Source organism: Nansenia antarctica (genome assembly GCF_963989245.1).
Source record: "Nansenia antarctica genome assembly, chromosome: 8".
Classification (NCBI taxonomy): domain Eukaryota; kingdom Metazoa; phylum Chordata; class Actinopteri; order Argentiniformes; family Microstomatidae; genus Nansenia; species Nansenia antarctica.
Window position 1 is genome coordinate 22,647,216 of NC_137678.1, and position 26,918 is coordinate 22,674,133.

At 48.1% G+C, this 26,918-nt stretch overlaps 1 protein-coding gene across 1 annotated transcript; it reads left to right on the plus strand.

The window, feature by feature from the left end:
• Positions 1-41: 41 nt before the first annotated feature.
• Positions 42-26,865, plus strand: LOC308164029 (lipid transferase CIDEB-like; the record flags this gene model as incomplete). The annotated part of the gene is made up of 7 exons (XM_080538194.1): positions 42-85; positions 16,866-16,980; positions 17,191-17,349; positions 17,826-18,016; positions 18,138-18,253; positions 26,201-26,274; positions 26,809-26,865. The coding sequence occupies 7 exons, from the start codon at positions 42-44 to the stop codon at positions 26,863-26,865; spliced, it is 756 nt and encodes a 251-aa protein (XP_080394320.1).
• Between the last annotated feature and the right edge of the window lie 53 nt (positions 26,866-26,918).

Here is a 26,918-nt window from a genome sequence, read left to right on the forward strand (position 1 = left end):
GACACTGTTAGCACTTCACCCAGGAAGCGCATGAGCAAATCATGAAGGAAGTGAACTGTCGGCACGAGGAACGACAGGGGGAACTGTCTGCCAGCGGAGCCTGCACAGACTGACCTCATAAGCAGCTTTTAGCTTATGACGTATGATTTCGACACAATTGACAGTTGGTACATTGATCAATCAAATTAGATGGGGGAAAGAGAAAGTCCGTAATATTTTAATTGATCTTCCTAAGACGTTTGAGTGGCGTAGGTTTTTGTTTGTTTTCCTCCTTTATGCCGATAGCAGTGGAATGGGACTTTTGGGGTTAAGCTACAAAACAGGTAATAAAAGAAAGAGCACCTATGATTCATTGCATCAAATGATAAGTTGTTGCTTTTTGTTATATTTCTTAAATAATGTTATTTTTAACTGTCCGTGTACCACTTTTCATTACACTTGACAGCTTTGCAGAATCATATTGTTAGCCTCGTAGCATCCCAGTGAGCAATTTTACGTTGATTAGACGTCTAAACAACGTCTAAATGGCCCGTAGACGTCTAGGCGAAATCGAGGCTAAATATCAGCCATTTTGGAAATTTAAAAAACGTTGACGTTTGAAATGCCGTTGAAACATAGACGTTGTTTCCCTGTCTATGTTTCAACGGCATTTCAACGTCTAAACATAGACGTTGTTTCAATTTCCAATTTGGCCTATATTTAGACCTTGAAATGCCGTTGAAATATTATGTTCCTGGAGGTACTGCAGTACCAGGTCGATGCGTGGTGTGGACGGAGAAAGCCCCTATTCCATCTCCCTGCTCCAAAAATCAATTTAATATAACGTCCCCGGGTAGGGGACGTATCAGATATTAAACTGATAAGAACAGATACACTTGATCTTAGCCAAAAGGCCGAGAAGCGATACCCGCGATGGTTTCGAGGGAGGGTAGTCATTCTCTGGCACGTCAATGTAGGTCACGGTTTAACCACAACAAGTTTCTATAGGCATTCCACTATATAATAATAATAGAAAATAGTGTTTTAACAATAATAATGTAGTGCCAATGTACAAAACATCCCAAAAATACTACTTTTCACTGTTCCAACCGGGAAATTCAATACGTCCCATGGTCACGTGGTAACCCGTCTCCAATCGTAGCGAAAGAAAGCATTTGTTAACCAAAATTACATTAACCGCAAACTGGAAATAATAACCAACCGGTTACATGTAGCAAAACGTAATGCGATTATTATGTGACGTTTTTTCAATTTTCAGGGTTGCAGAAGGCCTCTGTGAAGCAAATGCTCAAAAAATGCCCCCCAAATCCATGTGAGTTTGGTCACAATGTTGGTTCACCCATCTCAATTTAATAATTAATTTGTATTTAAGAAAGCACATTTTAACGATATTTCCTTTTAACGATCAGTTTCTATGGACCTCTTTGAATTAAAAGAAAAGGACAAAGAAGAATATGCCTGTAAGCAATGCGTTTGTATTTTTAAAATATAACTGGTCTTTCCTCTCATTCTGTGCTACTTGTTCCTGTTTAAAGTTGTTCATGTGCTTTGATCTTTGTTTGAAAAGCCACTGATGACTCTACAATGATAGACTCTCCTCTGCAGTCATCAACACCAGGTACTATGACTATTTTTCTATATAATCTCAATTCAGTTCATGTAGTGTGTTGCCGATTTGTCTTCCCAGCCTCATAGTCATAGAGTAGAGCGTAAGGACAATAGAATGGGTTTAATAACGGTTTTAATGCATTTGAGATAAGTAGAAAATATGTTTAGACACAGACCGCATTTATCTGGGTTAAAGGACAGCGACATATAGACGCAATTTAAACCACCACTTCCGCATGAATAACTATGCTAGACTACATGGAATCTCAGACTAAATGACGGTCTGGTACATATTTTGACAATCTACAGGCGTTTAGGGTATTAATTTAAACTCAACGTGCTGCTAGACTAAAACAGGTTTAGACACAGACCGCATTTATCTGGGTTAAAGGACAGCGACGTATAGACGCAATTTAAACCACCACTTCCGCATGAATAACTATGCTAGACTACATGGAATCTCATACTTAATGACGGTCTGGTACATATTTTGACAATCTACAGGCGTTTAGGGTATTCATTTAAACTCAACGTGCTGCTAGACTAAAACAGGTTTAGACACAGACCGCATTTATCTGGGTTAAAGGACAGCGACGTATAGACGCAATTTAAACCACCACTTCCGAATGAATAACTATGCTAGACTACATGGAATCTCATACTACATGACGTCTGGGACGTATTCTGACAGTTTAGAGGGGTTTAATAACGGTTTTCATGCATTTAAGATAAGTAGAAAATATAGCCGTAATATAGCTGGTCTATATTGGTTTATATTGTAGACGCGAGGTTATGTTATGTTAATTGTTAATTTCATTTATAATGCGCCCCCCATCCAACTTTTACATCGGCCCGGGGCGCAGCCCGGGTAAAGGAACAGATAAAGACAAAGACAAGGAACACAGAGAGCAATCAGACACAGACGACTTAAACGTAAAACTCAGGCATACAATTCACAACAAATAGGGAGTAGATTTAGGGAATGTCATTTTGGAAGAGGTGGGTTTTTAACTTGGCTCTAAAGGAGTCCAGAGTGGGGGCAAACTTGATGGCAGAAGGGAGCGCGTTCCACAGGGTCGGTGCTATCACTGCAAAGGCACGGTCACCCTTCCTCTTGAGGTTGGTACGTGGGACCCTCAGGCTGAGTTGGGCGTCGGACCTGAGCCTGGGTCTGGGCCTTGAGGAGGTAGACTGGTCCAGGAGGTCCTTGATGTAAGGTGGGGCGAGACTGTTGAGAGCTTTAAAAACAAAGGTGCAGATTTTGAACTTCACTCTCTTCTTCACTGGGAGCCAGTGAAGGGAGATGAGGACAGGGGAGATGTGGTCCCTCATTTTGGTGCCTGACACCAGCCTGGCAGCGGCATTTTGGACTAGCTGCAGGCGGTAGATGGTCTTATCAGGAAGTCCCGCATATAGTGAGTTGCAGTAGTCAAGCCTAGATGATATTAGCATGAGGACGACCCTCCTCAGGTCGCTGGGGGTGAGGAAGGACTTGATCTTGGCTATGATGCGATGAGGTTGAAAAGACGTCTATTGCTCACTGGGATAATTGCCTAGGTCATGCTTCACTTGTGGTCAGCCGAGCCATCTTTGTATGTAGTGTCAAAAATGCCTGTCAAAGAGATGACTTGAGTAGATAGTGATTTTGGAATGTAACAAGCATTCTAATAGGCTGACGGCATTGGCAATAACGCACAGTGAATCAGCAGTGTTAGGAGAGTAGAGTTAGGCAGATCTCAATTTGGCCAAAATATGACAGGCAATTATGCTATGAGCAGGCCCGGGGTGGCTAATCGGGAGGATCTGGAGTTTTCCCGGTGGGCCGGTCTGGTTTTGGGCCGGTCTGGGACGGTTTTCAGTCATGGTAGTACTTGCAAGCCGATACCGTTCTGGGCGGCTGGGCCGGTACCATTCTGGGCCGATACCATATAAATAGGGTGACCAGATGTCCCCCTTTGCGCGGCCACGGGGCCAGTGTCCATCTAAGCGCCGCAACAAAGCGCCGCAACCAAGCGCTGACATGTTCAGTTGCAGCAGAACGTCCAGATTCTATGGAACGTCTTCAGCCTATCAGGAAACAGCATTCATGTTCCCATGGCAACGGCCCCACGTGGATATAGGGAGCTGGCTGCTTGTGCGAACCACCCGCTGACTCAAAGGGCTCGTAAAGTGAAACTTATTGTGTCAACAATATCTAGTATCAAGTACCCACTCGATATAACAAACAACAGTTTAACGATCACTAAATACTTATAATTTGTGGATTGGATTCACTGTTCTCGTTTGCCGTAGGCTACTGGTAAGTGACCACTTTACTTGTAAACATACTTTTGTTTTAGGATGTGTTCAAAATCAAGGACTGTGTGTTCATCTATTTATGTGTTTTTAGCATGTTCATGTTCTCAGCATGTTGTGCGATGTTATAAAAACGTAGTTAGACGTTCGTAGCGATGTACCACTGTTAGTGTAACAGAGTTGGGAATGTATGTTTAGTTGTGGTGAATGTAGATGAGTTTCGCCGTGCTTTGAGCAGCCCTGGTTGTTGTTGGAGCCCCCCTTTGGAGTTTGGGTGTACTGCAGGTCTGCACGTTCTTTGTCCTTCTCTTGTTGCCGTACTTGCGGTGGTGCGTCAGAACATGGCCGCCACCTTAATGGGTATGTGCGTGATGTGAAATGCTCCTCGTGTTTTGTTGTTTGTATGGAGAATCTTGTAATGTAGGGTGAAGGTGTTGGTGTAGTACTGTGCTGTTTGTTTTTACATGTATTGTGATGATGTGATGTATTGTGATGATGTGAAACAGAACATTTATTGTATGTTGTTTTGAACGTGCAGATTCACAAGCAGACCAGAGAAGAATTGTGTTCTATATGTCTTCTCTGCAGGTATGTCGCTCCACATGTTGTTTGTAATTGTTATTTGTAATGTTTGAGGGAAGTTTGTGTTCTTTCTGTGAACAAATTGTCCTGATGTGAAATGTACATAGACGGTGGTGGGAGAACATGGCCGCCACCTTAATGGATTCACAAGCAGACCAGAGAAGAATTGTGTTCTATATGTCTTCTCTGCAGGTCAAATAAACGAATTAAATGAAAGAAGTTTGGCTGTTTGACCATCGTTACACTGGTGCCGTGACACGTCGATCTCAAGATCAGCTGAACGCCGATCTCCGTGGATGCTGCGTGGATGCCAGGTCTTAGTGTGATAGATCAAGTGTGGTCAGAGTATTATAGTAAATGGTCATTCAGTCTGAGGTCTGTGATTATATCAGTTTAAAAAGTGCTTTGATTGTTTTGGTTTTTATGTCCTGCTGTAACTTTATATTTTTTTTTTAAACATTATTATTATTATTATTTTTTTCATTCAGTAATATTACACAACGCAAGTCTGTACCACTATGGCTCAGAGGCCAGGTTTTAATGATGAGATTTTTGCCAGTCCAGTGTTGCCTATGGGGAGGGGTGCATGGGGGGCATGTCAGAGCAGAGCAGACAGTGCTGTCATAGACATTGACAGTGCTGTCAATAGTAGGGAGGTGGGGTGTTCCCAGTTGTTTACTGACAGTGGTAGAGGCACAGGGTCAGGTCAGGACCCAGGTTGTGCTGCTGTCGGACAGTTTACAGGGGAGGCTCCTCCCACATCCACACCCAGTGTTAATGACACTGAAGCTCTTCATCACCTTTCAGACATGATGGGTCAGCTAGGTGCTCAGATTGGCGAGTCCATTGTAACCAAGTTAATTTCAGCTGGTGTAGTTCACTCAAGTAGTATGAGCAGTGCACACCTCAACTGCACATCGCCTCCAGATCCTGTAACTGATCCTAATGTTGTTAGACAGGAGGTTCCGTGCGTTACTGTGAATGTAACATCAGACAGGGAACCACCAATGTTCCGAGGTGATAGTTCTGATAAGTGTTCAGTCCAGGACTGGATTGACATGTCTAAAGCTTATCTGAGAAAGCAGAAATGTCCAATGCATGAACAGGCTGAGGAGATACTGGCAAGGCTGATGGGTAAGGCAAAGGATGTTGTGAGGGTTGGTTTGCGAAGCGATCAGACACTTGATGTGAAGCAGAACCCTGATCTCATCTATGATATCCTTCTCAAGTACTTCAGTGATGTGTCATCATGCCTCCCGTTGTCAGATTTCTATGCCACTCTACCCAGACCCAATGAGAACCCTGTAGACTACTGGTTGAGGATCAACAAAGCAGCTGATGTAGCTGGTGAGGGCCTTCGCAGACAAGGTAGGAGGATGGAGAACGTGGGTGAAGAGGTAGCACGGATGTTTGTCAGGCATTGCCCGGACTCTGGACTATCCCGTATTCTGGAATGCAAGGCTATTGAGGAGTGGAGCTCACGAGACATACAGTTGAAGATTGATAATTATCAGAGAGAGCTGAGAGCCTCTGGCAGGACCGGTAGTTTTGTGCCATTGAAGAGCCATGCCACCGCCCTCCACACTGTGCAGTCTCATCCAGAGCCTTCGATTCAGTCTGTGTCTGAGCAGTGTTCCACCCAGTACCCCCCTTCTCCTGCCCATAGTCCAGTGTACCACACACAGTGTCCGCCTTCTACCCTCATTCCTTCCCAGGACCATGCTTTAGGCCAGCTTCCGTGCCACTCCTCCGCGACTGCTGTGGCCCAGAACACTCAGCAATCTGAAGACAGGATTCTTGCTCGCATTATGGAGAGGCTGGAGCAGATGATGGGGAAAGTGCAGCAGCGTGACAGTGCTCCTCGTGGCGGAAGATACCAGGGTGGCGCCCGTGAGAAGGCCTGCCGAGTCTGTGATGACAGTAGACACACTACCATCTCACACTGCATGTCAGAGAAGCTGTGCTTTGTCTGTTTAGCCCCAGGTCACACAAAAGTTGAGTGTCCCACCAGGTCGTCCCGAGCACCTCAGCCTCAGGGAAACTAGGTGGCCTGTATTCAGAGGGAGAAAGTATAGGTCGCCAAGTAAACTCCCATTGTGAGGACGAATCTAGTGCTGAGACAGTGTATATAGCTCTCAAAAGCTCAAGTGATAACTCTGAAGATATTGTTTATCAGAATACGCATACAATTAGTGGTAGTGACAGCCTTTTCTACACACCTGTGACAGTTGGTAATACAGTGACTCTAAATGCTATGCTAGACAGTGGGTCTATGGCTTGTACAATGAGTAAGACGGCAGAGGGAAAGCTTAGAGAGGTTGGAGTTGCTACAGAGCATAACCAGTTCAGTTCAAATGTGGTGCTTGTTGGCTGTGGTGGTCGCCGTGTCAAGCCTGAGTCAGCTTTCAATGTGGAAATGGAGGTGTATGGCTGTAGGATTATGGTTCCCACTCTGGTAGTTGAAGGCCAGCATGATGAGTTGATACTAGGCACCAATGTTATTAAATATATCCTCCGGCAGTATAAGCAATGTGATGGCTACTGGAAGGCTGTGTCTACGCCCTGTCCTGCTGGCGATCCAGAATCTGAACAGTTTCTCTCGATGCTCGCTGGTCTGAACCGTTGGCGAGGTGACGTCATACCTGACAAGATAGGCACAGTCAGGTGCAACTCAGCCGTGTGTCTTGAGCCTGGTCGGGAGTACCTGATGTGGGGCAAGCTACCCAAGTCCACTATTGTGTCTCCTGGTAGCGCTGTGATGACAGAGCCCACATCGTGTCGCTCAGCTCCAAGAGGGGTTCTGGTGGCCAGAGTTGTTACTCCTTTGTGGGGAGACGGATGGGTTCCATTGAAGCTGATCAACTCGTCCGACAGGCCCGTCTTGGTAAGACGCAATGCTAAATTGGCCGACGTCTTCTCCTGCATTGCGCTCGAGGACATGGATGAGACCGGACCTGCTGAGGTCCCACTACTCAGTTGCTGTCAAGTAACCCCGTCCAGTGAAAATGCGGCCCGCACTGTTGATGAGGAACTGAAGTACATGGGATTGAGTGGGCTCGACATACACTCCTGTGACGTGTCTGAACAGTGTAGAAGCAAGATGGCTGACCTGGTTGTGCGCTACAAGGACATCTTCTCACGCCATCACCTGGATTGTGGAGAGGCAAAGGGCTTCATACATCGCATTCACCTCTCAGATCACAGGCCATTCCGGCTCCCATTCAGACGAGTGCCCCCCAGTCAGTATCAGAAGTTGCGCCAAGTACTGAGTGAGATGGAGGAGAAAGATATAATCAGGAAGTCAACCAGTGAATATGCATCTCCGTTGGTTCTTGTATGGAAAAAGAACGGAGATCTCCGTATCTGTACAGACTTTCGCTGGCTGAACAAGAGGACCCTGAAGGATGCTCACCCTCTCCCTCACCAGGCCGACTGCTTAGCTGCACTTGGAGGTAACTCCTTGTTTAGTACTATGGATCTAACCTCAGGGTTTTATAACATGCCACTACACGAGGATGACAGAAAGTACTCTGCCTTTACAACACCTATGGGCTTGTATGAGTATAATCGCCTCCCGCAGGGCCTCTGTAATAGTCCTGGGAGCTTCATGCGTATGATGACTAGCATTTTCGGAGACCAGAACTATCTGAGCTTACTGGTTTATCTGGATGATTTATTGGTGTACGCCCCTGATGAGAGGACAGCTCTGGAACGCTTGGAGATGGTGTTCAGTAGACTGCGTGGTCATAACCTGAAATTGGCCCCCAAGAAGTGTTTTTTTCTCCGGAAATCCGTCAAATTCCTCGGCCACATAATTAATGACAACGGTGTGTTGACTGATCCCAGCAAAGTTGAGAGCATCGCAAAGATGACAAGTGCTGACCTGATGGAAGCGGACGGTGTAACCCCCTCACAGAAACGAATCAGATCTTTCTTGGGGATGATCAATTATTACCAGCACTTTGTGCCTAGCTTCTCCGCTATTGCAAAGCCTCTCTTCTCTCTGTTGACGGGCCAGAAGAGAAAAGGGAAGGTGAAACAGTCCAAACAAAGGTCACAAAGCAGGAAGTTGAAGGTTACTGACTGGACCCCCGAAACGGAGCAGGCTTTCCAGAAGCTGAAAACGGCGCTGGTTGAGACGGCTGTCCTGGCTCACCCTGATTTCAGCCGTCCCTTCATGCTGTCAACGGACGCGTCCCTTGATGGCATCGGTGCTGTCCTGTCGCAGATCCAAGAGGGTGAAGACCGAGCGAGGCCAATCGCATTCGCCAGCAAGTCCCTCTCTCAGTCTCAGAGAAACTATCCAGCCCATCGGTTGGAATTCCTAGCCTTGAAGTGGAGTGTCTGTGACAAGTTTAGCCATTGGTTGAAGGGGCATGATTTCACTGTTTGGACGGACAATAATCCATTGACTCATATCATGACGAAGCCCAAGCTGGACTGCTGCGAGCAACGATGGGTGGCTAAGTTAGCGAGCTATAACTTCGACATCAAGTACGTGCCAGGCCCACAGAATGTTGTCGCTGATGCCTTGAGTCGTGTGCCTTTCGTCAAGCAGAGAGTCAGTCACAGATTACTTGAAGAGCCCTACAAGAATCTCCTCTCCGAAGTCCAGGATGTGTCGAGTGCTTCTGTACAGGACGCCTTCCGGTCGTCCAATGATAGTGGTGACACTCCACGCCAGGCAGAGAGTTACGCTCAAAGTGTCCCATCACCTCTGCATGTCCACGCTCAGTCTATGGAGATGGATGAAGTGTCTGTTGTTCTACAGTCATATGACGATCTGTGGGAGGTCGGAGCAAGAACGCGCGCTGTAGCAGTCTTGCACCATTTGCCTCAGTTAGTCCCAGGTGGTCAGGACTCACTTCCTGCTTACAGTGAGAAGGAACTCCGGGATGAACAGCTCAGAGACAGGACTCTCTCTCGAGTCTTGTACTATGTGGAGAGACATCGGAGACCCTCCAGGAGAGAGAGAGATAAGGAATCAGTCACAGTCATGAGGTACCTGAAGCACTGGGAGAAACTTGTTGTGAGCAATGGGATACTCTACAGAGTCTCGAGGGATCAAGTCGTGAAGTCAAAACGCCGCCAGTATGTGGTTCCTGAGTCTAAGAAAGTTGAAGTTCTGAGAGGTGTTCATGACCATGCTGGCCATCAAGGTCAGTTCAGGAGTCTTGGCTTGGCCAGACAGAGGTTCTTCTGGCTCAACCTCGACAGAGACGTAAGAGACTACGTCCGTAACTGCCAGCGGTGTATTGTCAGTAAGACTGTTGAACCTGCTGCGAGGGCGCCTTTGCAGAGTATCACATCAACCAGGCCACTTCAGCTGGTTTGCATTGATTTCTGGTCAGCGGAGGACTCAAGGAACAAGTCAGTTGATGTGTTAGTTGTTACTGACCATTTTACAAGAATGGCCCAGGCATTCCCCTGCAAAGATCAGTCAGCCAAACAGGTGGCGAGAGTTCTATGGGACAAGTTCTTCTGCGTCTTTGGGTTCCCAGAACGTATCCACAGCGACCAGGGAGCTAGCTTCGAGAGTCAACTAGTGAGTGAGCTGCTCAGAGTCTCCGGTGTCAGAAAGTCGCACACAACCCCGTATCACCCGATGGGTAACGGTAGTGTGGAACGTTTCAATAGAACTCTCGGTAACATGATCCGAGCGCTTGAACCAGAGGCAAAAATCAACTGGCCGAGGCGTTTGCAAACTCTGACGTTCATGTACAATAGCACAGCGCATGAGTCAACTGGCTATGCACCTTTCTATCTGATGTTTGGGCGTACTCCTCGTCTCCCTGTCGATATACTCTTCCGGACAGTCCTAAATGATCCAGCTGTGGTCAGTTACGACAAGTATGTGATGTCTCTCACGAAGGATCTGAGAGAAGCTATGGTCATAGCCCAGGAACATGTCATAAAAGAACAGCACCGTCACACAGAGCTCTACAACAGACGAGTAAAAGGGCCCACCATTGACGTCGGAGACCGTGTGCTGTTGGCGAACAAGAGAGAGAGAGGAAAGAGAAAGGTGGCTGATCGTTGGGAGTCTACTGTATACACTGTGGTGGATAGGAACTCTGAGACTCACACATATAGGATACAAGACACTGTCACTGGACGAGAGAAGGTAGTCCACCGTAATCTATTGTTGTTGGTGAACTTTCTGCCGGTGTATGATACGAGTGTGATCTCTGACCCAGTTTCATCCCTGTCTGCTGTTCATACATCAAATGAGCCAAGTGACATGTCCGTGTCGGAAGTGGAACAGGATTCCTTGCCTGGGGAAGTGAGTAGAGGAACCGCGTTCGAGTCGGAGAGAGTGGATTCCTGTCCTGGGAGTGAGGGAGGGGAGGTTGAAGACATGGAGTATGGGGGAAGAGCTGTTCGGGAGAGGGATGTTCCCTTGACTGTTCCAGAGCCCAAGGATCCCAAGGGAAGAACCCTGGAGTGGGTCACCCAGTTACCATTCCCTGACCACTCACGGACAGAGGCTACTAACACTGTAGTGTCTTCAGTCTCGTTTGCCCCTCAGAGGGTTCCCGAGCAGATGGCTGAGGAGCAAATGGTAGATCAGTCCATTAACTCTGATTCTAGATTTGTGGTTAGCGCTGATGATTGTACTGATGTTTCTGGTAACACAAATCAGACAGATGATGCTAGTGACACACAGCGTACTGACACTTTAGCTTCTGTCACACAGTGTGAACATCCTAGTACAGTCACACAGGTCAAGTCCAAGTTTGGTCGCCTTATCAAACCAGTTGACAGATTGATTTATACTATGTCAGGACAAGACATTATTCAAGACACTAAGTCAAACATTCGAGCTGTTTGCAGGTCAGTGTTCCAGGCTTCCCACAGTTAGATAAGCCGAAGCTCAGTTCAGTGCATGTATACACTGTGCACACTGACATCCTATGACATATAGGTTTGTTCGTTATTCTGATTGTTTCATAAGAGGTTGTGGCCTCTTGAAGGCTAGTAATACACAGTGAAAAAAGGGTCTTGTGGGGTGTAGAACGCATCCTACCGCCAGTAGTTGGTTGGAGAGATAGTTTACCTCTCTTTCCACTTCATCCTTATAGGATACTTTTCAAGTTGGCTGTCCTGTCCTTTGGCGGCCCTATGTAATAGTGTAAAAAGTAAAAAGTAGTATTTAAATGTATAGTTGCTGCTCAAGGTTGGCGAAATTCAGGGGAGGTGGGTGTAACAGAGTTGGGAATGTATGTTTAGTTGTGGTGAATGTAGATGAGTTTCGCCGTGCTTTGAGCAGCCCTGGTTGTTGTTGGAGCCCCCCTTTGGAGTTTGGGTGTACTGCAGGTCTGCACGTTCTTTGTCCTTCTCTTGTTGCCGTACTTGCGGTGGTGCGTCAGAACATGGCCGCCACCTTAATGGGTATGTGCGTGATGTGAAATGCTCCTCGTGTTTTGTTGTTTGTATGGAGAATCTTGTAATGTAGGGTGAAGGTGTTGGTGTAGTACTGTGCTGTTTGTTTTTACATGTATTGTGATGATGTGATGTATTGTGATGATGTGAAACAGAACATTTATTGTATGTTGTTTTGAACGTGCAGATTCACAAGCAGACCAGAGAAGAATTGTGTTCTATATGTCTTCTCTGCAGGTATGTCGCTCCACATGTTGTTTGTAATTGTTATTTGTAATGTTTGAGGGAAGTTTGTGTTCTTTCTGTGAACAAATTGTCCTGATGTGAAATGTACATAGACGGTGGTGGGAGAACATGGCCGCCACCTTAATGGATTCACAAGCAGACCAGAGAAGAATTGTGTTCTATATGTCTTCTCTGCAGGTCAAATAAACGAATTAAATGAAAGAAGTTTGGCTGTTTGACCATCGTTACATTAGCCGCTAGCTGTTAACAGCGTTTGTTGCTGCAGCAGAGTGATTTTTCTCCCAGTCTCTGAGGTGCACCAACATTCAAATACTTGTGTCGTCCTAAAAAAAAATCCGATTTCAAAAGCATTTGAAAGCTTACAATCTGTAGTTTCAGGCTATGTAAAACACTGAAAAATGACTTGGTTCAATTGGCTCAATTGGTTTATCCTTAACCAGCTGTTATCACTGTCATTGTCTGAATGAGTGCAGAGTTGTGTTTTATGTTTTCGTCTAGTGTGTGCGCGCGTTAGCCTTGACAGCTATGTCAATGCATTTGTGTTGCAAATGGGAGGCAAGTTAGCTAACTAGATAGCCTACATACTCAATCATTTACAGGCCTAACACTGTCAGGCTACTTGTCTTTATTAATATACTAGCCTAAATTGATACTGCACTTTGACTTCACTTTCTGCTCCATACAGATACTTTATTGTGAGGTTCACATTCAAATAAAATATATTTGTTATATATTTGTTAAGTTTTTATCTGCATAGTCTATTATTGGATGCTACTGAATAAACCAAACAGAATAGGAAACAGAATGGAAATGCATATATATTTTTAAAAAATTGATAGACATAGCTCTCAACTCGGCCAGGGGAAGCGGATGCTACTAGGGGCACCAATAGTTCGGTCCGGGCCTGTTGAGAGGGTGTCCCACATTGTCCCACACAAACATACTCCTTGTCCCACATTTGGTTTGTTGGGACCTGGTTACCCTAGTGGTGTCCAGCAAGGGATTGCTGCTATCACAGTAGAAGGCACAGGTGAGCTGTTGTACCAGTGTGGGAACAATGAAGCAAACCCATGACATAGCATCCTGTAAATGTAGAGAAGACTGTAGAGAACAGTGAGTCCGCTATTACAGACTAAAATACCACCTGTAATCGGTTGTGAACTAAAGTGGGCCGGTCTGAGGCATGAAACTCCAGAGCTGAAAATGAGTCCCACTCCGACCCTGGGACCATCTATACGTTTAGACCATTGGAAGGGCAGCCAATAGGGCACATCCTCTAATTTCGCCACTCAAAAGGGCATTTTTGCCACTCAAAAGGGCACTTAAGCGAGACGTTTTTCAACCGTGGGGGCCCCCTGCCCCCCCCTGAGTCCGCCAGTGATCTGTGTCATCAGGTCTGAAAATCATCTTCACTCTTCCTCTTCCACAGGTCCGTGTCCAGGCGTGTGTGGTCGGCTCCCCAACGGCCGTTCAGAGTGGTCACCCAAGACAGGGAGACCAGGAAGGGCGTCACAGCCGGCACTCTGGAGGAGCTGAGAGACAGGGTGAGAGAGAGGAAGAGAGAGAGAGAGAGAGAGAGAGACTTGATGCAAAACACAATGATTATGAAAATATGCAACACAAATTAAGAGATATTGAGGAGAAAAAAACAAACACATAATACAGATTTGACTTCATACTCACTTAGGTGTTTTTTATTGGTTTTTATAAAAACACAACACCATGTATACAATCAAATAATCAATCATCAAACAATCAGACATTTAAGACATTACATTCAACAACAACCAACATTAAACTAACTGAAGTGCTCAGTGTTCAGTGTATTGTCCAGTGTAGTGTAATGTTCAGTGTTCAGTGTTCAGTGTCCAGGTTCCAGTGTCGGTAGGAGGCAGGGGTAAAAAACCTGTTCGCTATGCATCCGGGAAAAAATTCCCCTGCAGCCCTCTAGTTGTAGAGCGACTACTATCCAGTTTGCCCACCAGTGCAAAGCCGTGGCTCCCCCACCTCCCTCCCCCGAGGGACCCCACACACCCGACTCACCCGACCCGCCCCACCACCGGCGCATCCGGCCCAGCCCACCAGGCTCAGACTCCTGTAGCCCTTCACGAGGCTAGCCGGACCAGGCGCCCCAGCGGCGGAGCAGATCGAGCACGCAGGCCGACCGGAGGCCCCCGAGGAGAGGCCCAGAGAGCTCGGCGCATGGCAGGCAAGCAGAGGCGAAAAACCTGTACACAGCTTATCCAGGAAAAAAGCTCCCTGGCTCTTCTCAGCTTGTTCCGGGCTGGGGGTTGGGGGTTGGCGGGTAGGGGACTGGGCCTGTAGCTGGGGGCCTGGAGTTGGGGGGGGGGGTCGCTGAGTTGGAACCTGGGGTTGGTGCTGGGGTGACGTGGTGGTTCCAGCCGGTCTCTGCTCCTGGGTCTGGAAGCCTGGGTAGGTGTCAGAGCTGGATATGACCTGAAAAGATACAGGAGTGAGAGAAGGGAGGTGTGCATGGTTTGTGTAGTGTGCATTTTGGTGTCAGGCGGGTGATCAGTACTTCCCTGTGACCCAGTGATGTTGGTCATCCTGGTGCTGGTGGTGCTGGCAGAGACGGCTGGTTCGGCTGTGGGTTGTGTGTGGTGATATTTTCCCTGTTGGTGTTGTGCGCTGCTCCTCTCCTGGTCCTTGTGATGGTGATACTGCTGACCAGGGCTTGTGCTGGAACGGTGGTGAAGGTGATAGTGCAGGAACTGGTGGTGTAGTGAGGTAGGCCCGGGGTGGGGGGGGGTTGGGCGATGCGGCGCGGCATGGGGGGCGGTTTAGAGGATGACGTCCTTCCATCTCTCCACCCCCCACACCGCTCTTGCTTGATCCGGGTTATTTTTAAAGTCAATAATAGCATGGTCCCTGAGGAAGAGGGTGATTCTCCTCCTCAGGGTTGTCAGGTCGACGCTCTGTTTCTGATAGACCCTGATGTTCCTCGTCTCCCAGAGTACCTGCTTGACGGCGCTGATGATCCTCCACTGTTGTTGTAGTTGGGGGGTTGTGCACCCCCCGGGAGGACCATACAGGATGTTCTCGGCCGTCAAGCGGGGCAGGGTCAGCAGGCTGTTTAGGGAGACAGAGGGAACAAACAGGGCCCAGACCTGCCTGGCCACGGAGCACTCACAGAACAGGTGGTTAATGTGTTCTGTGTCCGTGCATCCGTGGGGGCATTTCTCAGTCTTTGCGATGTGCCGCCTATGCAAGAATTCCCTAGTGGGGAGACAACCATGAGCAGCCATCCAGGCAATGTCTTTTTGTTTATTGTTAGTACATTTATGATTAATGTTTTTCCATACCTGTTTGGAGTCCACGGCTGTGCTGGCCTTGGGGTGAGTCATGGTTTCCTTCGACCTTATGAAGGTCATAATGTCTTTGTATTTCCATGAGGCCAGCCCAGCCGCGGACAATCCTGTCCTGAAGGCAAAGTCCCTCCATATCTTGTAGACTGGAGGGGGGTCCCAGCTGTAGGGCACAGTGTGGTTTATTGATGCGGTCACCCTGAGTGTCCGGAGGATGGGTGTGGCACAAAGAACCTGGCTTTCCTATCTTTATTGTTGATGTTGGTGATGAGGTTGGAGAGTCCCTGTGCCCTAATGATGTTTAGGATGTCTGGGACCCCTTTCCCCCCATTCTCCACTGTTTTGTACAGGGTGGTGCGTTTTAGTTTTTCCATCTGGCTCCCCCAGACAAAGGTGAACATGATCCTTTCAATGGTTTTGGATACTGCTCTGTCTGGGGGAAACACCCTGCCCAGGTAAAGGAGAATGGGAAGAACAATAGCCTTCAGGACCAGGATCTTGCCTGTCATTGTGAGAGGCCGTGCACTCCACTCACAGATCTTCTTTTGGACCTGGCGGATGGTCTCCTTCCAGCTGCCGGAGGCCCCTCCATCTTTCTGGTAGGTGATCCCCAGCAGCTTAATGTTTTCCGTCTTTACAGGGAAGGAGGTTGCCAGGTTCTCCTGCCAGTGCTGCGAAAAAAAAAAAATAGCCCCCTAGCGTTTGCCGCCATATTGTGACACCACCCCCCCCCCCCCCCCAAAGTCCAATCAAAAATGAATAAATATTAGCATCATAAAACAGCAATTTGGAGAAATGCAACACCAGCACACTTAAAAAAACTAACAATGTTAGTTGTAATGTACAGTTCTGCATCCTACTGTTTGTTCTGCATCGGACATGTGTGAAATTGCTGCTGTTCCGTAGCAGTCTGTTTGTATTCTCTGATGTTGTCTGAGTTTGTTTAACACTCAGAAACAGCATTTTTATTCACATTCACATGGCTTTTCTGCTCTCTGGTAAACTAATGATAATGATATTCCAACTGCCCAGTTAAATCCAATCTATTATTTGGCATTCAGTGACATGCTTTTTAAATTATATAACACAGAATATTAGTCAACATTAATATTTAGGGAAGAAAATAAGCCTACTTGTTTTGATGGGGGGGGCGGTAAGAGGCCTGGATAATGGACAGGGGGGCGCTGGCCCAAAAAAGGTTGAGAACCACTGGTTTAAACCATTGGAAGGGCAGCCAATAGGGCACATCCTCTAATTTCGCCACTCAAAAGGGCATTTTTGCCACTCAAAAGGGCACTTAAGCGAGACGTTTTTCAACCGTGGGGGCACCAGGAGGGGCGGTCGCCCCCCCTGCCCCCCCCCTGAGTCCGCCAGTGATCTGTGTCATCAGGTCTGAAAATCATCTTCACTCTTCCTCTTCCACAGGTCCGTGTCCAGGCGTGTGTGGTCGGCTCCCCAACGGCCGTTCAGAGTGGTCACCCAAGACAGGGAGACCAGGAAGGGCGTCACAGTCGGCACTCTGGAGGAGCTGAGAGACAGGGTGAGAGAGAGGAAGAGAGAGAGAGAGAGAGAGAGAGAGAGAGAGAGAGAGAGAGAGAGACTTGATGCAAAACACAATGATTATGAAAATATGCAACACAAATTAAGAGATATTGAGGAGAAAAAAACAAACACATAATACAGATTTGACTTCATACTCACTTAGTTGGACTGTTTCCTGAAAATATCCCTTGGCTTTCTGTCTGTCCAGGTGTGCGAGGCTCTGCTGCTGTCCCTGTCCACCATGTGTCTGTCCCTGGTGTGTGAGGAGGACGGGACTGAGGTGGACTCTGAGGACTTCTTCATGTCCCTGCCTGACAACACTGTCCTCATGGCCCTGGAGCCTTGCCAGACATGGAGACCCCCTGCTGTAGGTTGTCTGTGGCCCGATACTGTATCAATATTAGAGTATTTTGCTAATGTAGTCTCATCCCTAATCTGTGCATCTCAGTGTGCATGTACATTAGCCTGTCGTGACGTTAGAATTATAAGGTTCTATCTCCATTTTTGTCAAAATTTAGTTTTGTACATAATCTGATCCATTAGGTGTTTATTAATGCATGTGTGGTGTTATTTTTTTAAATGTTGACATTTTTGAGTTAGTAAAAGAGTTTTACGATTAATGTTTTGTATTTTATTGTGTTGTATATTTCATATATATTTAATGTAGCTTTGTAATCATACTAATAGTGTAGACAGGGAGCAAAAGACACCTTGGTCTCAGTTTTCCCTGGATAAATAAAGAAAAAAAAGAAAGAAAGAAGTGTGATCCATAAGGATCTCGACATGGAATTCTCTGCCTTACCGTCTAAACTAAAGCCTTGTTTCTCTCAACCAAACCCTCAGGGAAAGGCTTACTCCAAACCCCAAGATCAGATCAAGCCCCGGACAGGAAAAGACATCGCACGTGTGACCTTTGACCTGTACAGACTGAACCCCAAGGACCTCTTTGGTTCTCTGAGCGTGAAGGCCACCTTCAGGGGCTGGTATTCAGTCAGTGCAGACTTCAAATGCCTTGGGCCCAAGAAAATCGTCAGGTGAGCAGAGGATATGGTGTGACTTTGTGCGTGTAAGGGGGGGGGGGGTATATATATATTTTTTTTTTACTAATTACTGCCTGTATATTCAACTGATTCACTCATGTTCTTCCTCTCTCAGAGAAGCCCTCCGTGTTGCCTCCACCCTCCTCCAAGCAGCTGGTCATATTATGATCAGCGCTGCTTCTGTGATTCGCCGGATCATCGAGGGGGCGGAGTCCTGGCAGCGTCTATGGAGTACTGGAATTAGGGGAGTGTCTAACCCTAACCCTAACCCTCTGTGATTGGCTAATCACTCATCAGGTCTAATGAGAATAGAAGATAAGATGTGGAGCTGATCACAACATGTACTTGTGCCAATCGTGGCAACCTTCTGTTCGAGTAATATTTTGAATACTATGAGTATAATATGTACAATGAGTATGATAAGCTTAACACATTATGCTGCTGGTGTATAATGTAAAATGTAGAAAAGTTGGTTGTACAAATTAGAATACAAATATGTTTGATGTATATAATCATCTTTTTCTATCAATTGTACCATGTTAAACACAGTGATGATATAATGTGTGATGGACAAAGATGGCATTTTTAAATTACATTCATCTCCTACTCTCTTATATACATGATTTCATCTGTGTAGTTCATCTGTTGACAATGATGCAGCTCACAAAATATAAATGAGGAGAAATAGTTGCAGAACAAGGAAAAAACTGTTTATTCATAAAGAAAAGAGAAAGAACATGTGAGTCTGGAGGCAATAAAGTGAATGAAGATTAAAACAAAATAACAAACCGGAAATAGGTTTAGACTTTTTCACTTTTGTTTTGACTTCCTTTGTTGCCTCTCTTTGACCTCAGCTATAACCTTACAGCGATCCTCCTCCCTAATCCATCTGTCGAGGCCGTGCTTGACGTGGTAGCGCGTGTCGCTGAACCAGTGGGTTATGTAATGGCGGGTGAGACCCGTCTGCGCCTGCAAAAGTGTGTAGTCCTCCTTGGTGGGCCACTGGCAGGTGAGGAAGGCCTGCCTCAGGATGGCCTGCTGAGCTGTACTCTTCCTCGGCCGGGGGCCTGGCTTGGACGGACTTGTGCTCTGGGGCTTTTTCTTCTTCTGGGGCCCTGGTTTGTTGTTGTGTCTGTGCTGTTTGAGAGAAGCAACAGTGGAAGTGGGCTTCCGAAGAACAGGTGAAGCCCCGGACGACAGGCGGCTAACCTGGGTGGAGACAGGTGACAGTTTGTGCTTGTTGTTGTTGTGCTTGTGTTACTAGGAACAACACCATTTTATTCATTTATTCATTTTTATTTAAAAATAACAACTTCTCCACACTGCTGGGCTTCAGGCGGTTTCTTTTTTTTGAGACGTTTTGGATCAATGAAATCATATTATTTTCGAGGGCTTTAATGATTGATGGAATGAGAGATGAATAGATCAGGGGGCTATTTAGGAGCTGCAGCCCCCAAGTTAAATTGTATTGGCTATTACACAGGGACGCGGGAAGGGGGGTGCTGAGGGTGCTGCAGCACCCCCTAGCGGCAGGCAGAAGGAGCTCCTCCTTCCCGCGTGCCTGCTATTACATTACACATTACATACACAATAGCTGTTTTCCAATATTGTGAGATTGAATTTAACCGAATTGAACTCGCGCTGTTCTGCTTTTGGCGCCAGGGAGAAAGACCCAGAGAGAACCACCACAGAAGGATAAAACGTTCTGTTTCTTTACATTATTATTTATTTAAATGGGGTAATATGCTATAGTTCCTCATTTTACAAGGGCAAGTACGACCGCAGCCTTTACTCTTCGCGCCGTTCTGCTTTCGGAACGGGTCTCGCGACCCAAGACTCTAGAACGTTCATCTCAGAAAAATAACGGTCTGTTAGAACGGTCTTAAAAAATAACACAGTGCTGGCCTCTAAATTAATCAATTGATACATATACATTTGATACATACTGCACTCTGAATCCCGGAGGCTTTGGATAAAAGTTGAGGTAAGAAAGCTAGTTACGAATTCAAGATACACATTATTTATCCAGCAGCGTCAACTCTGACAAGAATAGCGTTCGTTGTTATCGCGCTAGCCACGAGTTGGCTAGCTATAGCTAGTTAGTTAGTCCCCCAAATGTATATTCATGAAATGTAGCTAATCTACTTAGAGGCTAATTCGTTTTTCATTAGCTCAGTATTTCGTGTGTGTGTGTGTGTGTGTGTGTGTGTGTGTGTGTGTGTGTGTGTGTGTGTGTCCGTCCGTCCGTCCAACAACGTCATAGGTACATGAATGTTTTGCCAACTGTCTATTCAAAGCGGTTGAAATGATCTAAAATGATCAACATTTTCACATTTAATGGTTTAAATGATGTATGGTTTAAATCCCAGCACATGCCAAACATCTTCTCTAAATTGTACCCTATAGGAGACAAATTACAATGGCTGCCAGTTATGGTCCCGGAGATAAAGGTATGTCCATGGAAATAACATGTTAAGGCTCGTTGGCAGCAGAGATTATGATGGGCAAATTCAGTAATCTCATTTTAATAATTGACAGAAAGAGTTAAATTCAACCCATTTCTACCCAGCCCACTAAACCTAAAGAGCAGTTCGTGAGCTTAGAATGATAAGTCTATCTCCGTTTAGAATGATAAGGTTCTATCTCCGTTTAGAATGATAAGGTTCTATCTCCTTTTAAAATGATAAGGTTCTATCTCCGTTTAGAATGATAAGGTTCTATCTCCGTTTAGAATGATAAGGTTCTATCTCCGTTTAGAATGATAAGGTTCTATCTCCGTTTAGGGCAGTTCAGAGATATTGAGCGTTGTAGTGCCGGAGGAAAAAGGAAAGACGTAGGCAACGTAATGATAACTGTTTAATCAAAATAACAACTTGTACTCTCAGTACAGGACCAGAAAATAGATCACCAAAACTGTTGTGTCTAAACAGGAAGTTGCAACCTTAATAATCCTCCCCTCTGCCCCTAGTGCCAGAACTGGTTCCCTCCCACTACACAACCAACAGTAAGAGGGGAACATGAACCCATAATGTAGTCACTACACCAGCCCCCCCAGTGTTCACCTCAATATTGGAAATCCTCACGGCGAGGAGGGCGTATGGCCCGGCCCCTACGATCGTAGGTAAAGTCAGGAGGTGCGGGAGGAGGTGTGACATCGCCCATCACGTCCTCCTGCAGGGAAGGACGGGGGGCAGTGACGACCGGGGGCTCGCGAGCTGCGGGGGGTTGTCGGGGTCGGAGGGGGGAATGGCCAGGGCGCGGCAGGGGAGGTAGGACTGGAGGCCGGCCTCTGCGCGGTGGCAGGGCCAAGTCCAGGGGCAGTTCAAGGTCCAAGTGGGCCGGTTTGAGGCGATCAACGGACACACACTCAGGCCTACCCCCCATGTCAACCATGAAGTTCTTGGCTCCGGCCTCGATGACACGGAAAGGCCCGTCATAAGGAGGACGTAGTGGAGTCCTGTGGCCATCATGACGAATGAAAACGAACCTCGCTGAGTGCAGCTCCGGGGGCACCCTCGAAGTAGGGACACCATGCTGCGTAGTCGGGACCGGGACGAAGGTCCTGGCGCTGTCCAGCAGGGAGGCGCACTGAGCGGCGGCGGACCAGGGCTCCGTTGACTTGGGAATGAAGTCACCGGGGACCCGCAGCGGCTGTCCAAACACCAGCTCAGCGGACGACGACTGGAGGTCCTCCTTAGGCGCTGTCCTGAGCCCCAGCATGACCCACGGCAGCTTGTCAAGCCAGTTGCTGTCCGTGAGGCTGGCTCGAAGGGCGGCCTTCATGGATCGATGGAAACGCTCACAGAGCCCGTTCGCCTGCGGGTGATAGGCGGTTGTGCGGTGGAGCTTGACCCCCAGATTCTCCGCCACCGCTGCCCACAGCTCTGAAGTAAACTGTGAGCCACGGTCAGAGGAGAGATCAGCAGGGGTGCCGTAGCGGGAGACCCACACCGCGATGAACGCCCGGGCCAGGTCGGGGGCTGTCGTTGAGGAGAGCGGAACTGCCTCCGGCCAGCGAGTCGTCCTGTCCACCATGGTAAAGAGATTTAGGACCCTACCAGGTCCACGTTTACATGATCGAACCTCCGCTCAGGCACAGAGAACTGCTCCAGGGGGGCCTTGACGTGTCGATGCACCTTGGCGCGCTGGCAGGCGATGCACGTGTCTACCCAGGCCCTCACATCCCTCTTGAGCCCATGCCAGACGAATTTCTCTGACACCAGCCGTGAGGACGGTTTCCTACCAGGGTGAGACAAGCCGTGTATCGCCTCGAAGGCGGGGCGCCTCCAGTTGGCGGGGACCACCGGTCGTGGCTGACCCATGGAGACGTCGCACAGGAGCGTGGCCCCTGCGTCCCCGAAAACCACCTCTTCTAGGCGCAGTCCTGTGTCCGACAACTTGAGAGCCTGGACGGCGGGGTCGGCGGCCTGGTCTGCAGCCATGCGCGCGTAGTCCAAACCCAGTTGGACCGCACCAACCACCGCCCTGGAGAGACAATCCGCGACCTGGTTGGACTTCCCAGCAACGTGCTGGATGTCTGTGGTGAACTCGGATATGTAGGCGAGCTGGCGCTGTTGGCGGTCGGACCACGGCTCCGCCACCTTGGACATGGCGTGCGTGAGTGGCTTGTGGTCCACGTAGGCCGTAAACTCGTGGCCCTCCAGTAAAAAACGGAAGTGTCTGACAGCAAGCCACAGCCCGAGGAGCTCCCTGTCGAATGTGCTGTACCTTTGCTCTCTGGGAGACAGCTGGCGGCTGAAGAATGCAAGAGGCTGCCAGGCGTCCCCAACCCACTGTTCGTACACCGCTCCCACAGCAAAGTCAGAGGCGTCCGTGGTGAGAGCAGTGGGTGCCGAGGGCGAGGGGTGGGCCAACATGGCAGCGCGGGCCAGGGCCGCCTTGGTGTCCTGAAAGGCTTTGACACGCTCCGCCGTCCAGTCCACCGGCTGCTTCAGAGTCTTGCCCTTCTGGGCATCGTACAGAGGCCGCAGGATGTGAGCGATGTGGTGGAGGAAGCGATAGTAGAAGGTTACCATCCCGATGAACCCCTTGAGCTCGCTGATTGTGCTGGGGCGCGGGAAAGCAGCGACAGCTTCCACCTTCGAGGGGAGGGGGGTCACCCCCTCTGCGGAGACCCGGTGCCCGAGAAAGTCGATGGTGTTCCGTCCGAACTCACACTTCGCCGGATTGACAATCAGCCCATGTTGGCTGAGCCGTGTGAAAAGGGCCCGGAGGTGGGACAGGTGCTCCTCCTCCGTGGTGCTTGCGACGAGGATGTCATCCAAGTAGACGAAGAGGAATGGTAGGTCCCGGAGCACCGAGTGCATGAGGCGTTGGAAGGTCTGCGCCGCGTTCTTCAGGCCGAACGGCATCCGCAGAAACTCGAAGAGTCCAAATGGCGTGATTACGGCCGTCTTAGGGACGTCCTCGGGGTGCACCGGCACCTGATGGTACCCCCGTACCAGGTCCACTTTGGAGAAGAAGCGTTTGCCTGCCAGGTTCGCTGAAAAGTCCTGGACATGTGGGACCGGGTAGCGGTCAGGCTTGGACGCGTCGTTGAGGCGGCGGTAGTCCCCACATGGGCGCCACCCGCCGTCTGACTTAGGGACGATGTGCAGGGGAGACGCCCAGGGGCTGCTCGAGCGCCGAACGATGCCCACCTGCTCCATATGCGCAAACTCCGCCCTGGCGATGGCCAGCTTCTCCGGGTTGAGGCGCCTGGCCCTGGCGTGGAGGGGAGGCCCCTCGGTCTCGATGTGGTGCTCCACTCCGTGTTTCACCGTGGGCGCGGAGAAGGTGGGCTTGGTAAGGTCGGGGAATTCGGCGAGCAGCCGAAGGTACTGGTCACTTTCGGCGAGCGTATTGGACCACCCGCTGTAGACCGCCTCCCCCTGCGTACAGGCGAAGGAAGCGAAAGTCTGTGAGTTGACCAGGCGCCTGTTCCCCACGTCCACCAACAGGTTGTGGGCGCACAGAAAATCCGCACCAAGGAGGGGAAATGTGACAGCCGCTATGACAAAATCCCACGAAAAGCATTGCCCTCCGAAGCACACGTCCACCGCCCTAGTGCCATAAGAGCAGATAGGTGTGCCGTCCGCGCCTGCCAACTGCGGACCACGCTCCTCCTTCGCCACATCCGATCTCTCTGCCGGAATGATGCTCCACTGGGCACCTGTGTCACAAAGGAAACTGCGACCAGAGGCGGTGTCTTGTATGAAGAGCAGCCTGTTGGTGACGCCAGCGCTCAGGGCCACTACTGAGTGCCGGCCCCGCCGTTTCCCGTCGGTCCGAAGGTGCAGGGTGAGCGGCACCGTTTGGCCTTGGCGCCAAAAGTGGCGTGGTAGAAACAATGGCCCGCAGCGTTACCTTGCTGGCCAGAAGGTCTGGCGTCATCCTTCGCTCTCCTGCGACGGTCGGGTGGCGGGGCGGCCGCGGGAGCGAGCAGGTCGGGGGACCGTTGAGGCATGGCCAAGACGAACCGGTCCGCCTCCCTGGCCAGGGCGCGGGGCTCCATGATGGCGGTGTTGGCCAGCGCCATCCTAACTTGAGCTGGCAATGTGCGCATGAACAGCTCTGTGAAGAGGATCATGGGGTCTTCTGTACCGAGCAGGTTTAGCATCCTCTCCATGCGCGCAGAAGGCCTCTCGTCACCCAAGTCCGACATGGCAAATAGGCGACGCACCCTCTCCGCAGTGGACAGTTCAAATGTCTCTAGAAGCAGGGCCTTGAGGCGCTCATATTTGTTCGTCGTCGGGGGAGCAGACAAAAAACCTACCACTCGAGCTGCGGTGGAGCTGCCCAACATTGCCACAGCATGGTTGTACCGGTCGTCGTCGTCATCGATGTCACTTTTGTTGAAATGTGCCTCTACAATAGCAAACCATGCAGCAGGCGTTGAGTTCCAGAACTCTGGTAGCTTGAGGGTGGGAGTGTGCGCACCACGCGTTACCCTGACAGGGGATGGTGATGGCTGCCGCTGGTTTGAACGTCTTCCTCGCCCGGACATTTTGCAGGATTGTAATGTTCGTTCGCTGGTTTTTGTACACAATTACGTTAACAAAAATCCACGTCGGGGTCACCAGTGTAGTGCCGGAGGAAAAAGGAAAGACGTAGGCAACGTAATGATAACTGTTTAATCAAAATAACAACTTGTACTCTCAGTACAGGACCAGAAAATAGATCACCAAAACTGTTGTGTCTAAACAGGAAGTTGCAACCTTAATAATCCTCCCCTCTGCCCCTAGTGCCAGAACTGGTTCCCTCCCACTACACAACCAACAGTAAGAGGGGAACATGAACCCATAATGTAGTCACTACAGCGTCAACGTTTTTACATTCCATTATGTTTTGTGAGATGGAACCTTTGTATTTTATTAATTACTAACTCAAAAAACACAGGCATTAATAAACACCTAATGGATCAGATTATGTAAAAAACTCAATTTTGACAAAAATGGAGATAGAACCGTATAATTCTAACGTCACGAATTGTCATTGTCGAATACATTTATCAATTATTTTGAGACCCAATATTGAGGCATTTTGTATTCTGCTTTTTGTACATTTTGTATTCTGCTTTATTTCACAGGCCCAGTGAAGATGGAGCCTCATGAGAGAGGGGTACATTTCATTGTTTTTGTAGAAATCAGAACAGAAAAAAGCTAAATATTTGCAGATGGCTATACAGCCCGTTCCAAATTATTATGCAAATGATATTTTTCTCAGATTTTCCTAAATAGTCGATGCAAATGACAATCAGTATACTTTTCAAGTCATCAACCGTTAGAGTATAATTCAAATTTGATTGAACAAACCTCCCAATGATAACAGTATTTTTTAAAAAAAATAAAAAACTCAAAATGCACTGTTCCAAATTATTATGCACAACAGAGTTTCAAAACATTTTATAGGTTGTAAAGAACTAAAAATGGTAATTTGATGAATTTAGGGTTAGGAGGTCATATTAGGAGGTCATATTTACTGAAATCAAAAGCTATTTCAAACAAAAACATCTTAACAGGTCAAGTTACATGTTAACATAGGACCCCTTCTTTGATATCACCTTCACAATTCTTGCATCCATTGAACTTGTGAGTTTTTGGACAGTTTCTGCTTGAATTTCTTTGCAGGATGCCAGAATAGCCTCCCAGAGCTGCAACACCAATGTGTTGGATACAGGTGGTCTCCAGAGGCCCCTGAAGAGGAGTCTGTATAACTGCCTTTCCCTGGAGTTCTTCGCCTTCGCCAGCTGGGTAAGCAAGTAGCTTGCTAGTAAGGCTTAGGAATGATGGATGAGTGTATTTATTTAGCTAACTCTGTGAGCTAGCTGTTTATATATGGACAGGACACATTTGAACTACACCCAGTTCTCATGTTGTAATGGCAAACATCTGAAATGCCACTCTTCTAAAATGTAAGATATCAGTTAGTTAGTTAGCTTGTTGTAGGATGTATTCTGACAGCTGGCTGGGCTGGGTTGCTGCCTGCATCTCTGTCTACCTCAGCATGGATGAGCTTGTGTCTGATATTGTCCTAATATACAGTATATATACTTTATGCTTAAACAGGTTGGCAATGTGTATGTTGGTCGTGTAGCTAGCTAACTATCTGTTGCCCACTACTGTCATGAACACATATGGTCATCTAGGCCTGTACATTGTGCGATAAATGCAATGTAATGACGACACAAGCTTGTGTTTGCTGATCCGACATGCACCATCATTAGGTACACCTTGCTATGACCGGGTTGAACCTCCCTTTGCCTTCAGAACTGCCTTCATTCTTAGTGGCATCGCTTCAACAAGGCGCTGGACACGTTCCTCAGAGATTGTGCTCCATATTGACATTATAGCATCCCAAAGGTGCTCTATTGGGCTAAGATCTGGTGACTGTGGAG